Source organism: Denticeps clupeoides, chromosome 12 (assembly GCF_900700375.1).
Source record: "Denticeps clupeoides chromosome 12, fDenClu1.1, whole genome shotgun sequence".
Lineage (NCBI taxonomy): Eukaryota > Metazoa > Chordata > Actinopteri > Clupeiformes > Denticipitidae > Denticeps > Denticeps clupeoides.
In genome coordinates this window covers 9,719,617-9,733,067 of record NC_041718.1, presented here as the reverse complement: position 1 = coordinate 9,733,067, position 13,451 = coordinate 9,719,617, and the positions used below count along the sequence as shown (strand labels likewise).

The 13,451-nt window shown below is 40.2% G+C and overlaps 2 protein-coding genes across 5 annotated transcripts; one reads left to right on the top strand and one right to left on the bottom strand.

Annotated features, from left to right (window-relative positions):
* gpr25 (G protein-coupled receptor 25) lies at positions 1–1,359 on the bottom strand. The gene has a single exon (XM_028999565.1). The coding sequence runs from the start codon at positions 1,333–1,335 to the stop codon at positions 253–255; it is 1,083 nt and encodes a 360-aa protein (XP_028855398.1). The 5' UTR covers positions 1,336–1,359; the 3' UTR covers positions 1–252.
* Positions 1,360–2,666: 1,307 nt separating this feature from the next.
* Positions 2,667–10,085, top strand: LOC114801380 (adipolin-like). Of its 4 annotated transcripts, none has more exons than XM_028999568.1 (9): positions 2,667–3,095; positions 5,423–5,521; positions 5,611–5,722; positions 6,199–6,380; positions 6,973–7,090; positions 7,691–7,784; positions 8,313–8,391; positions 8,679–8,795; positions 9,256–10,085. In XM_028999568.1, exons 1-8 carry the CDS (start codon positions 2,916–2,918, stop codon positions 8,775–8,777), a joined length of 963 nt encoding a protein of 320 aa, XP_028855401.1. In that variant the 5' UTR covers positions 2,667–2,915; the 3' UTR covers positions 8,778–8,795; positions 9,256–10,085. The 4 variants fall into 4 exon arrangements, 3 of the variants coding, with proteins under 3 accessions (XP_028855401.1, XP_028855402.1, XP_028855400.1); XR_003751496.1 differs by having other exon boundaries at positions 2,668–3,095; positions 8,679–8,853; XM_028999569.1 differs by lacking the exon at positions 9,256–10,085 and having other exon boundaries at positions 6,976–7,090; positions 8,679–9,222.
* Positions 10,086–13,451: the final 3,366 nt, after the last annotated feature.

Sequence of the window (13,451 nt, the reverse complement as noted above, 5' to 3'; positions counted from 1 at the left end):
CCCAGCATTTATTATCTGCAGCTTTCATAAAATAAAATGTTATAAACAATATATACAAAATCAATAAATGGGACTAAATACCGGAATAATGTGTGTAACGTGTTCTAGAAAATAAACAACAAAAAAAGTGTTGTTATATTGTTAAAATAAAAAAAAATGCTAAATACAACGAAAAAAAACCCATAAAATTGAATGTGTCGATTTTTTTCACATATAAGCATGAACTGTGGGACATTGGAAATGTCAAGTTGTCTATTTAAGGGACAGCAGGCGACCTCGGGTGCCAGTGGAGCCATTATGGTTTTCCATGTTCTTAGAGGAGAGGGAGGTGCTGGTGTTGTAGCCCTCGAACTCCTTGCTCTGGCCCAGGCACATTATGCACAGGTACGCTGCACGCTTTCTGAAGTGCTTGTCCAGCAGCACGTAGATGACTGGGTTCATGCAGCTGTTCAAAAAGGCAAGGCAGGAGGACATGACGAGTCCTGGCTCAAGAAAGTCCATAATTTGGTTGCTCTTAGACATCTTAGTGATCACCTGGATGGTCTTGAACAAGTTGAAAGGCAGCCAAGATACAAGGAAGGCAGTGATGATGCTGAAGACTATCTTAAGGGAGTGGCGGTGGCGGGCTTGGGTGCGTGTGTTGCCGATGGTGGTGGTGCAATGTCGGTGCATGCTGCTGACAATGGAGCCATAACAGAACATTATGACAGGCATAGGGAGCACAAAGCTCACCAGTATGATGAACACAGTGTAGTTCTGGAAGAAGGGAGAGTTCATGTTGTCCACGCACATGGAGTCACCATCCACAGAGCGGAAAATCAGCGCTGGAACCCCCAAAACAAGAGACACCAGCCAGACCAACAAGCAGGTGATCTGAACGCACCTGGAGGTCCGGAGGAACTGGGAGTCCAGTAGCCGCACTATGGCCAGGTAGCGGTCCATGCTCATGCAGGTCAGGAAGAAGATGTTGGAGAAGCGGTTGACGGAGATGATGTAGCTGCTGATCCTGCAGAGGGCATCTCCAAAGTCCCACCTGTGGTTGTTCCCAGTGGAGACTGCCCACAGAGGCAGAGTCAACACAAACACAAGGTCGGCCACTGCCAAGTTCACCACGAACGTATCCACCAGCCGCGCACTCTTCTTACGCCTGTTGCACATGACAAGGATGACAAAGATGTTTCCAGAGAATCCAGTGAAGAAGATTATAAAGTAGAGGATGGATAGGGTGCGATTTGTTGGAATCTCATCCTCCTGTAATATGTCGTGATAAAATGAGTTGTTCAAATCTGAAATGTTATAATAGTCATAATCGAAAGCCAAGTTGCTGCCCTCCATCTCGAAACTGCCAGCGCTGTGTGGACTGGCAGACTGGCATAAAATAAAAAAAAACGATAAACAGCAAATGTTTCAAACCACAAACTGCAGGCTTCTCTTTTCTCTCTCTCTTTCTCTCTCTCACTCTCTCTCTCGCTCACTCTCAGTCTTTGTCTTCTGTCAACATTTTCATCAGCATTTAAGACAGTTCAAAATTAGGATGTGCATTCATATAAAAAAAACACGAGACATATGATATATCTAATAACTAATTTCATTTATATCTAATATGTATTAATGTAACAACTAATAATGTGTGTATACACACACACACACACACACACACATTATTTTATAAAGTTAAAGTCATTATATATATAATATATATATAGTAGTATGTGTATATACACACACACACACACACACACACACACACACACACACACACATTTGTTTTTTATATATAAAACAAAAAAGATTATGTCTAAATAGTTTATCAGTGTATATAGGATATTTTCAGTTTATTTTGTGGTTTCCTTTTGCCATTCTGGGATCTGTTTGCACTCATGAAATAAACAAGTGGTTTCCTGGCAAAGGGTGACAGCATTGGTGTGTCACCCTTTGCAGAGTAGGGTTAAAAAAAAACTTTATGTTCATATCACAGGATATGGGTGGTTATACGCAGGGGCACAAAACTACTTCAGATTTCTCTTAAACTCAGGGAAGCTCCAGCAGATGGAGGTATTACCTTCAGGTGTTCCATGGTTTCTTGCTTTCAGTGCAGCTTAACTGTGACATTCACTTATAGCTCCCTTTTGTGCCATCAGAGATCTGGCATCAGTTACCATCCACCTTTTGACCTTTTAAGATTCAGATCATAGAATTTCTGTTGTGGAGAGTCGAAAACCCCCTCCTGGCCACTTTTGATGATTTATTGCTGTAGTCCCGTGTGCCAGTCAGCCTGTTTGACTTTGGTGTGAACTCATGCCCCGAACAGCTGAACAAGCACGTCCGTATAATATATTTTCCAATGACAGGATTCAGACAGTTATATGTTGATTGACAGTATGTGGCAAAATGCACAATTTCTCATAAAAAGATGTTAAATGATTATATTATTTAATTTCAGTCTCCAGAGTCCTTTTTTTGAAGATGACATTAACAGTGACAATAACAAGTTTAAGATTAACATTGTGGTAATAGTATTTTATTGCTGTATGAAGTAAGTGTGTAATATCTCAGCATAGAGAATGAATTTGACTTTCAAGACACTTTTGCTTTAAAATATCAGAATCAAAAGATAACCAAGAAACCAACCCCACCCTCAGAAAAGGCAGAGACACAGGACTGCCAGTGTTCCTTATCCCCCCAAATACATCGCTCTTGGTTGACATTTGCTAATGAGCTTCAACTCTCTTTAAAATCCTCTTCCACCGCCTCTCCCACTTCAGCATGAGAGAGACAAGGAACGTAGAAAGAGTGCCAGAAGACTCCCAGGCATCTTTCATCACTTCAAGTCAGCTGCTGCAACCAACAACTGCAGGTTCCTTTCCAGCCTGTCTGGAGGAGTTGTCGGATCCATTTGGGCTTTGAATTCAGGTATGAGGACCTGGCTGCTGGTACTGCTGGCTACCCTGGGGGGATCAGTCCTGGGTGTGCAGTGCCTCCTGATGGAGGATGAGGTGGTCCAGGGGAAAAGGAGGCATAAGGATGCCAAGACTCAGTTCACGGAGCTGCATAACCGGACGCTCTCTAAAACTGAGGAGAAAGGCAGCAGAAAGGTAGGATTCTGGACAAATTCTGTTTGATCATGTCTGAAAGGCAAGACGGGACACTATATCATCTGTAAGACTTTTTTGTGATTGATTTGTTCCAGCCAATATAATCACAGTAATTAATGTGGTGAAATTTCAGTTGATTTTGCATTTCTTGGAGGTCCATTATAAAAATGATCTTAATCATATTTGTCAGATGAATAAACCAGTTTGTGGGTGAGGTGTAAAATCCCCACAGGACCATTAGAAATACTCAGCAGGGAGGATTTTGGGCTAAGGCCAGTCAAACACAATGTCACAAAATAGACTTTGGGAAACTGGACTCACTTCTAGTTAAAACACCCAACATCCATCTAAACGTGCATGCTGCATGCTCACACACACACACACACACACACACACACACACTAACACACACACACACACACACACACACACACATACCCTTTCCAATCCTGCAAGGCCAAAAGCAAACATCTTGATGCCTGGACTGGTACGTCTGTTTCCACTACAAAAATAACGTGCTGTGGGTGGCAGGCTACATGTGTAGGTGTGTGTGTGTGTGTGTGTGTGTGTGCACATGTAGTGAAATAGAAATCCAGCACACAGAGAACAGGCACTGCGACTTTCTACATGTGCCTACATGTGTTATTCAGTGTGTGTGGCTGGTATGAGAACACAAGCACTGGTCGAAAAAGCTGGAGAAAAGTAGGTAAATGATACAGAGCTGTCATGTCAGCACATAGGAAACAGGGCAAAACAAACCAATAACACAGTTTCTCTCTAAAAAAAAGTTAATAAAGACTGTAACAAAGATTGCAACAGCTTCAAACAGAAATGAATAACAGCAGAATAGGATTGGCATGTGCAGCAATGATCAACACGCAACAGCAATACTCAACACACATGGCAACACTCTACTTAAGCAAACATAGCAACAGGAAATGTCTTTAAACTTGCTGTAACCACCCAAAACAGTATGCAAGATGCAAAATACATTTAAGGAACCCTGCAGCCATTTTGGCACTTTTTAGGACTGTGAAGTTGGGGTACACCATTGACATGTTTTCACATGCTTTTGCTTATGTCTTGCAAGTACCAGTTTAGAGACCTTTGGTAATTTGGAGATGTAATTTGCGCAGTCTGGGTTTGCCATATTGCATAACACAGATGCCACAACTGTCTGATTCACTGTCATCACTGTTACCATGATACTGCATATATTATATAGCCACTGTGATGTACTATCATCAATTACACTTCCCCGCTTGTGAATAATTATGTCAGAGGCTTTAAAAAAGTTGACTCGGATGAGACTCACTCATGGGCTTCTCTTATTTGCAGTTTGATCACGTGGTTTTGAAACCTCTGAGCAGCAGGGAACAACTTGCCTGCCTATGCAAACCATTGTTGTTTTGCTTCAATTGGCAGATCTGTGGCTTTGTACTGAACCATAATCTGTAATATCTTGTCTGTTTTGTTTTTTTTGGTGAGATCTAATGCAGGCATAAAGAAGTGGCTAAATGTTTTTTAGACCTCAGGAACCTTGGTCTAGAAAGAAAGAAAGAAAAGTGATTGTCATTGTGAAACATGGCAGCACAGCACACGGTGTCACAACGAAATGTGTCCTCTGCTTTTAACCGTCACCCTTGGTGAGAAGTGGGTAGCCATGACAGGCGCCCGGGGAGCAGTGTGTGGGGACAGTACTTTTGCTCAGTGGCACCTCAGTGGCACCTTGGCAGAACGGCATTCGAACCGGCAACCTTCTGATTACGGAGGCGCTTCCTTAAACGCTAGGCCACCACTGCCCCAGTCTAATATATGCAATCCTCATAATTAAACATTTTAATACAATGGTGCTGTTCAACACTTCTTACAAGGCTCTCTTTTCAAAAATGCTAAGGGGTATTGCATTAATCGTCTAATTATGACAGCATGTTCTAACAATTCGCCAAGTGTTCATGAAAATCTCCTGCCAAGAACAAGCAGGCTTATGTGAGCTCATGTTATTTATCTAACATTTAATTGTGCTCTAACACTCAAGGACTGTGGAGCTCTAGACAGCTCGCACTATGCACACAAAAAAACAATCATGGTCACATTCATTGACATCCAGAGTCAATAGTTTCACTTGAATGAATGCACAAAGAAAACTACACATCATCAACTTTTTTTTAACAAACAGGTTGAAAAAAAAAAAAAAAAAAACCTGCTGAAGAGGTTGCGGTACTGTAATGCAATACAATTTAACAATGCACTGGCGTGTAGGTACAAAATTATTTCTCATATCAAAATATTACTGCTAAGCTGTGGAATCCTTTTTATCCATGCAGGAGATCCATACAGTTGATCCTCACGGCTCTTGGCGGGATTTTGTCAATCGACCAAATGAGAATGTACTCAGGAAATGTCGGGGAAAAAAGAGAGTTTTGGTTAGTAAACTGAAACAGATCCATAAGCAATCCATACGTTTGCCGTGCATGATTTGTTGATAATCTACTGTTTGCTATTCAATGTGCAGTCAGGACCACCTGGGCCGCAAGGACCACCAGGGCCACATGGCCCCCCGGGAGCACCAGGGGCAGAAGTGACGCATGAGCTCCTCCTCCAGGAATTTAGACAAATGGCTCAAGGTTGGATGTTGTTGCAGAGTGAGAGTTTAGTAGCGGAAGGAAACTCCAGTCTCATGGTTCTGGTCACTGTTTTTTAAGGGTGGTAGTAGCCTAGTGGGTAACACACTCGCCTATGAACCTGAAAGCACTTGAAAGCACGTTGTAAGTCGCTCTGGATAAGGGCGTCTGCCAAATGCCGTAAATGTAAATGTAAATGTGAAGACCCAGGTTCAAATCCTCTTACTACCGCTTGACACTTGCTCCAGGGGGTCTGTCCCTGTAACTACTGATTGTAAGTCGCTCTGGATAAGGGCATCTGATAAATACTGTAAATGTAAATATTTTATCTGAAATTAAAGTGTATAACAGTCCAACCTCCAAGTCATTCATTTAGAAGCCCCCTCTTAGTGTCGTGATTTCCCTAAGCAAGACACTTAATCCTGTGTTACTCCAGGATGACTGGCTCTGTAATTGCTGCTATGTAACATGTATAACAGATGCCACACAGAGACGGGAGGCGACCCTCAACAGACTGACCAACTCTACACCATCCTCTGCCCTCTTGGCCCTTGGAGATATGACCACAGTGCCGAGATTTGTGGCAGCATTTCATTGCAGACTCAGAACTCCATTAATTTTGGGCAGGAAAAGCATGAAAGAGATGAAGAGCTTTGAAAGCGTAAGTCTACCAATTTCCTACTGATTTCCTCTCAGTGATTGTTGTGCAAAGGCTCAATTTAACTGGGTCACAGATGTTTGTCAGAGTGTGAGTGTGACCAAGAGGTGGTGTAACAAGCTCTCATATCCTGAGGTGTTTTGCTGAATTTGTGGTCTGCTTTATAGAGAGGAAAGCACAAGGGTATATTGCCATATACAGAAGTTCTGTTTTGCCAAACCTAAGTTGGGCCATTCGATAAAAAAAAAAAAAAAAAAAATGAATCTCCTTTTGTGAGAAATGTTTATGTCTGGGGTGTAGCATGGTAGCATGTGGAAATAAATAAAGGAAATACAATTTAAATGTGCTCATTGGTTTGAAAAAGAAAGATGCAAATCAAAGCTGATGTTCTTGGTCAGTATTAATGTAATTTAATGATATGTAGTCCAGATTTTTCTGATGAATATACATATATTTTTATAGAAATACACAGTCTCAAGGTGTGCCCTATTTTAGAAACTTTAAATAGAACATCATGGCCATGTAACTGGGTTATTGGTATGTGATGTCACTTAATTAGATCTCCCACACTTTTTTCCCCATGTGACTGTGACAGCAGACGGCAGCCAAAGGAGCCTTTGTGAGAGGAACAGGACTGAACCCCTCCACTGGTCGCTTCACAGCACCTGTGACTGGCATCTATCAATTTTCCACCAACATCCACATAAGTTGGGGTCTGTTTTCAAGTGCCATCCTTTTGTGGACTGCTGTCTGCAGTCTTTTTGTACAGTCCATATATTAACAAATGTCAGCAACATTTTCATCCATCCAATTAAAAAGCTGCAAACAATACTCGAACAGAACAGTATGTTGTTTGTTCAATTTTTCGAGAATGCTTTATTAAATGTAATATTGAAACAGGATCCTGGGTGTCATTTTTTCCTACTTATTTTTGTAGAAAAAGTCATTTTTATTCATGCTAAAATTGTAAACATGGAGTTTTCAGAAAGATAATTACCATATGTTGTCAGATCTCATGATTTCAGTTTCAATGTGTTTATTGCAGCATAACAAAACACATCCTGGCAGAGAGATAAAAAAAATGCACATGCACACGTATGCACACAAAGTTTCAAAGACACACACACACAAGATCTTGACTACATTTGAATGTGCAAAATGAGTTTTAGAAGTCCTGAATATTAGTGTTTTGTTAGATTTTTATAACAAAATATATCTCTAGCTTTTAATATTATTGCTTAAAAGTGTCACTTTGTATGATAATGATAAACATTGAACTTTTTGACCTGACCTTTTTCTCCCTCTAAAAACAGATCATGTTGAAGTTAAAAGAGACCGAGGTCAACAACGATCAAGGGATCATGTACGACTTCTGATCTGCATTGAGTCCCTGTGTGACAGACAAAAGTAAGACATCCTCACTATGTGGCATTGTAATGTCTGGCGCTGCACTGGTTTTAATCTAATTTACAGCAAGTTAGATATTATATTAAATATGGTTGACATTTATAAGTGTGTATGGTTACTTATAAATGAAATAATTAATCATTGTTGATCTTGGCATGTTATTACATTCAAACATTTTATATAGGATTGTCGAAACGAACATATTAATTGATGTGATTGTTTTATAAATATTTAATGTGTTAAAATACATTATTTTTTAAAGAAACCACATGGGTGTTTCTTTTTCAGGCTATAGAGTGGAAAACAGGCACAACCATGTGTGGCACCTTTTGGATCTTAAGAATTAAAATATAAGACAATTATTTTCAGAAAATGGATCCGATGAAGATTCAGTTGATCTATCTTCAGATTATTGTATAAAAATACAAATCTTTTAATAGAGTTCAGTTTGTTGTTTACTGCCTAAATGTGATGATTTCAGACCAAATAGCCAATTTTAACAAATATTTCTTCTCTAATCCTCGCCAGCTCTTTAGAGATGGTGGTCAGCCTGGAGAGCCAGAGCTTGAATTTTACAGCAAGCATACACGGCATACTGGAACTGAAAGTAAGTCTAAAGATAAAGCTCAGTTAGACTTCAATAGACTTTTTTTCCCACATGGAGTAAGACACTGAAGAGAATGAAGATTCTGTTTTAATTTGTCACTGCATTGATAGACAGAACACATCTTAGCAAGGGCACATTTCCTGCATGTCCACATAGCGATCGATATATTTGTAGTTTCTTCATGCAGTGATGTCAGCGACAAAGAAATGAAAGGCTCGTTTTGACTGATTATGTTTCTCAAGGCTCAGTTGTTACTGTATAAAAACAGTGTTATATCTCATCTGCAGGCTGGTCAGTATATCTCTTTGTTTTTGCACAATGGAGCTACACATCCAATCACTGCTCAGGCTGGATCTGCATTCATGGGCTTATTCCTGGGCCTTTAATCCAGCGACAGCAGCTCAGTGAGCACGGTCTACTTCAAGCGCCTTTCTGCCTTTCACCAGGAGACAATGCATTGTGGTCCGTACTCTTTATTGTAGTTGTCAGCTGTGCTGTGCATAGTCTGACAGCAGAACAGTATTTATATTAATACTCACAGCCACAATGATTATATTTATATTTAATTTCATTCACATTAAACCCCTACTGAAGTGCTTGAATATTGTAAATGAATATAAGCAGTATAGCACACAGACATACACTATTCTAACCCATTCTGTATATAACACGAACCTATGCACCAGTGGTTCACAAGTGAAACAGGGTTTTAGATGACTTGGGAGATAAATATGTTGAAAATGCAATTTTACAATAACATGCATGAATGTAATAGTGTCTCATGCATTTTGTATATTGACAACTCATTAATAAATGAAGGTGTCATAGCAACCAGTGCATCCTTTTTTTTCTTTTGTTTTACAGGAAATTCCCATCACTCCCCAGCACTGCATGAGCAGACAATTTGGATGATTATATGTTACTTTTAGCTTGGAGCAATCAATCTGTCTATGAAAGAAAGTTTATGAATAGTGGCATTGTTAGTAGGATCCAGGTTGTGTAATATGGCACATTGGGATTCTTTGTGTTCCACAGGGCAATAATTAGTAGAACTTTCTCTTTTATCACCAACACTTAAGTGAGTTTCATGGCTGCAAAAGCCACTAAAACCGGAGTTTTATAGTTAGATAGAAGTGATAGAATAAATAGAATAAAAGTCCCACTGAAATGTAATTATTGACTGAATGTTAGAGTAAAGTCATAAATGCAATGCATCTGCTACTAAATGCAGTTAAGAACATCCACTAAGTGGTCACTTGATGTTAAAAGTCTTTTAGAGTCTCCACAGACTGACAGGAAGCCCGCAACTGCTCAGCTAACTACTTTATAAAAAAAAGCATGTGAAAGGGCATATCTGAACACGCAACACATCAAGCCTTGAAGGAGGTGAACAGCAGAAAGAAGCAGACCTTCTTCACCCACTTTCCTGACAGATAAAAACAGGAAATTGTGGTCGACAGCGCGGGATGAGATCACCTGAAGCTAAACCGAATCATTTTAATTTCAGCTGTCATGTGCACATGTACTGATCAGAAACCATTGTGCACTCCATAAATTGTTGCATAATACGTTCTTTGATTAGTGGCTCAAGTTGGCGGTGGTGGTGGTGAAACGGTGGAAACATTGAATAACCTGAACCCAGACCTCTGTCTTCTTAAGACATCAAGCAAATACAACCATGACTCAAAATTGTTGCACGCATTAGAAAATAAAATAGTTGTTTTTTTGCTATTTGGAAGTTTTGTATGGTCATTTCCCTTGTTCAGTATAAATTTGCCAACAGCTGCTGAAACACAAGTTACACTTGTGTTTCAGCTGTTGATTTTTTTTTACTAAAGGTAGGTTTCTTTTGGAGAATACGTTTTAATTGCATTTAATATTGGTTTAAAAGTATACTATGATGCATGTTGTGGTCTGCCGGTGAACATTGTGGCAAAATATATGTTAGTTCCACAGGTTGCACCTACCCAGAATGGGTGAAAAATTAATGAGGCTCTGATAAAGGGTTAAAATATCAGACCTCTGATAAACAGTCACTCTCCAGAAAAATACAAATTAGACTTATAGACACATTATTTGATTTAAATGATTTGCCTTACTTCCTGGACTACCTTACTAACAGACCACAGTATGTGAGAACTGTGTGTCAGGCAGTATGGGGGCCCCGCAGGGAACGGTTCTGGTGCCGTTCTTCTTCACCATCTGCAGACTTCTCCTACATCTCCACCAACTGCTTCCTGCAGAAGATCTCTGATGACTCTGCAATAGTTGGCCTGACAGAACTGACACAGGGCTCTGTGGACTGGTGCCAGCAGAACCACCTCCAGATCAACACAGGAAAAACCAAGGAGCTGGTGGTAGACTTCCACAGGCACAAACATCCTCCACTGCATCCAGGGTATTGACATTGAGGCTGTGGAGAGCTACAGGTACCTTGGGGTTCATCTGAACAACAAACTGGACTGGGCTCACAACACAAATGCACTCTATAAAAAGGGCAGAGCAGGCTGTACCTGCTGCGGAGGCTCAGGACTTTTGGAGTACAGGGGCCACTCCTGAAGACTTTTTATGACTCTGTAGTGGCATCAGCCATCTTTTACGGTGTAGTGTGCTGGGGCAACAGCATCTCTTCTGGGGACAGGAAGAGAATGAACAGGCTGATCCGGAAGGCCAGCTCTGTTCTAGGATGCCCTCGGGACCCAGTGGAGGTGGTGAGTGACAGGAGAATGGTGGCTAAGCTGTCATCCATGTTGGACAACATCTCCCACCCCATGCAGGAGACCCTGACAGCACTGAGCAGCTCCTTCAGTGGCAGGCTACTGCACCCACGATGTGGGAAGGAGAGGTTCAGAAGGTCTTTTCTTCCAACTGCTGTCAGACTCTACAACAAAGACCTCACAGCTGACCATACACACACACACACACACACACACAGACAATAAAACACACACTGGCACACAAACACACACATCAAATACACCATGGTACTTACACATTGTACAGGTGTACCCATTGTACATGCGTAGATACCAATTGTATATTGTGTAGATAAATACATATACATATTTATTTTTTGCTGCTCTTACCTTTGTTCTATCCACTTTCTGCCACTTGTGGGACTAACAAAGGTCTTATCTTATCTTAACTTATCTTATCTTAAGGTGCTGAACATGAAAATGGAACAAACCCAGACATATCGCAACATTAGATTAATTCTTTTCCAGGAGATGAAACCAGGAGATATGGAGCATCTGATAGGAATTCACTTTTCAGTATTTCAGTGTACATTCTTCCTCTCGCTGATTCTGAGAATTAACATATCTGACTCAAAATAGAGATTATATGCAACAAAAATCACTTGCAGAAGTGAGAAAAACTGACCTGGTGATGTCACAAGTATCACAAGACTCTGGGTGTTAAAACTACTTAGGTTTAGGATTTAGGATTTTGGCAATATCTCCCTGGCAATTTTCAAACAAGAAGTTGAAAAGTAAGAACTCCTAAATAGGGAGAAGAGACATTACCGAAAAAAATAAATAGCAGATAGGGTGATGTTATAGGTTACAAACATTCAGGAAGAGTGACAGAGAACGTTGCCAGCGGTTGATAGCTATCTGTGGAAATGTCGACTGTCGACTTTGTGTGACAGTGCCACTAACCGAGTGAAGCCAGACAGTGTGGCTGAAGTCATGTGTCCATTGTGTTGACACTTGTTTACACAGTTGTTCCTCTGGTGCTAGCCGAAGTCCTTGTCACTCACTCTGAAGTGCCTGAAGTGAGCGACAAGTTGAAACACGCGGGTGGTGAGGAACTTTGACGTAATGTGCTAGATACAGACACTCATACTGAACTGAACTGCAGTTTCCAAAGACTGTTCTGTTTTATGATTATGGTAAAATTACATAATTTTTTTTTAAGAGTTATGTTATGTTTGTACTTTAAATGCCGTTGGGCAGACAGACATCCACATAGGAAACCTTCGGTTATGTTTCACAGAGATGAAAGAGGCCACAATGACACATGCTTGTACTGTACATATTTGCTTGAGCTCTTGGCCTCCCTCATCGTCACATGTGACACACGTGTTAGGAGGAGGTCCTGTGCACATAACGCACAATCCATTACTCAACAAAGCACAAATTACTGCAGAACTGAGGTTCATTTGCAGAATGGCATGTTGTCGCATGCCTGCTGCCCCCACTGCTCAACCGTGAAACGTGCCAAAAACAGAACGGGCTTTTTCTGTGCCTTATATGAAGATTATTAAGCCTTTTTTTGCTTTATCTTTTGTTTCATTCATTCAAGAGCATACTGGTATTTTGATTAGGTGTTAATAATAATGGTCTTCATGAATACATAATTTAATTTCATTGTGACATTTAAAGGGCTTGTTGCAATTTAAAATAAAGGCCTTTGATTAATGAGCTACCATTGACTTGTGAGTACTGAATGTATAGGTAAAGTGTTCTAATTACTTGCTGAAAGGTCTTGGTTTTTAAAACTGATGAAATGCCAGGTTGAAAAGTTATAAAGTTATAGCAAATCTGCATGTGAAGAGAGAAAAAATAAAAGGTAAAGTGTGTTCAAAGTAACAGACCTTTTTTAAAAGCCCATGCCACCCTAGATGGTAAATACTCAAAATGCTGAAATGAGATATATTGCATTCCTGTTATTAAGGTAATTGCTCCAAAGAAACCCCCTAATCTCAGCTAAATTATAGTTTGTGGGGTGAGTTAATGTTTAGATCTGTCCTCTCAGTACCACACTGACACCGTGTGGTAACATACTGGGTGTGAAGTGCGATTTCAACAATTGTTTCTGTTGCAGCTCTGACACATACAATTTAGGATCATACTGAAAATTGTGTAAATACATTAAATCTGTAAATCTGGCCTTTTGAACAGGAGTTCTGACAGTTACAAGATGAACCCAGTTCCAAGTCGTAATTTCATAAATCATAACAGTTCATTCTTTATTGATTCATATATAATATCAATTATATTATATCAGACACATTTATAATATTTTTTTTTGTGTGGGGGAAAAAACACACTCTTTGG

What these genes read in the sequence shown, in the direction of transcription:
- gpr25 (XM_028999565.1), bottom strand. Translation starts at nt 1,335, where the DNA reads ATGGAGGGCAGCAACTTGGCTTTCGATTATGACTATTATAACATTTCA.
- LOC114801380 (XM_028999568.1), top strand. Translation starts at nt 2,916, where the DNA reads ATGAGGACCTGGCTGCTGGTACTGCTGGCTACCCTGGGGGGATCAGTC. An exon ending in AGGAGAAAGGCAGCAGAAAG is followed by an intron (nt 3,096 to 5,422) that starts GTAGGATTCTGG and finishes TTATCCATGCAG; the next exon opens with GAGATCCATACAGTTGATCC. An exon ending in CAACATCCACATAAGTTGGG is followed by an intron (nt 7,091 to 7,690) that starts GTCTGTTTTCAA and finishes CTCTAAAAACAG; the next exon opens with ATCATGTTGAAGTTAAAAGA.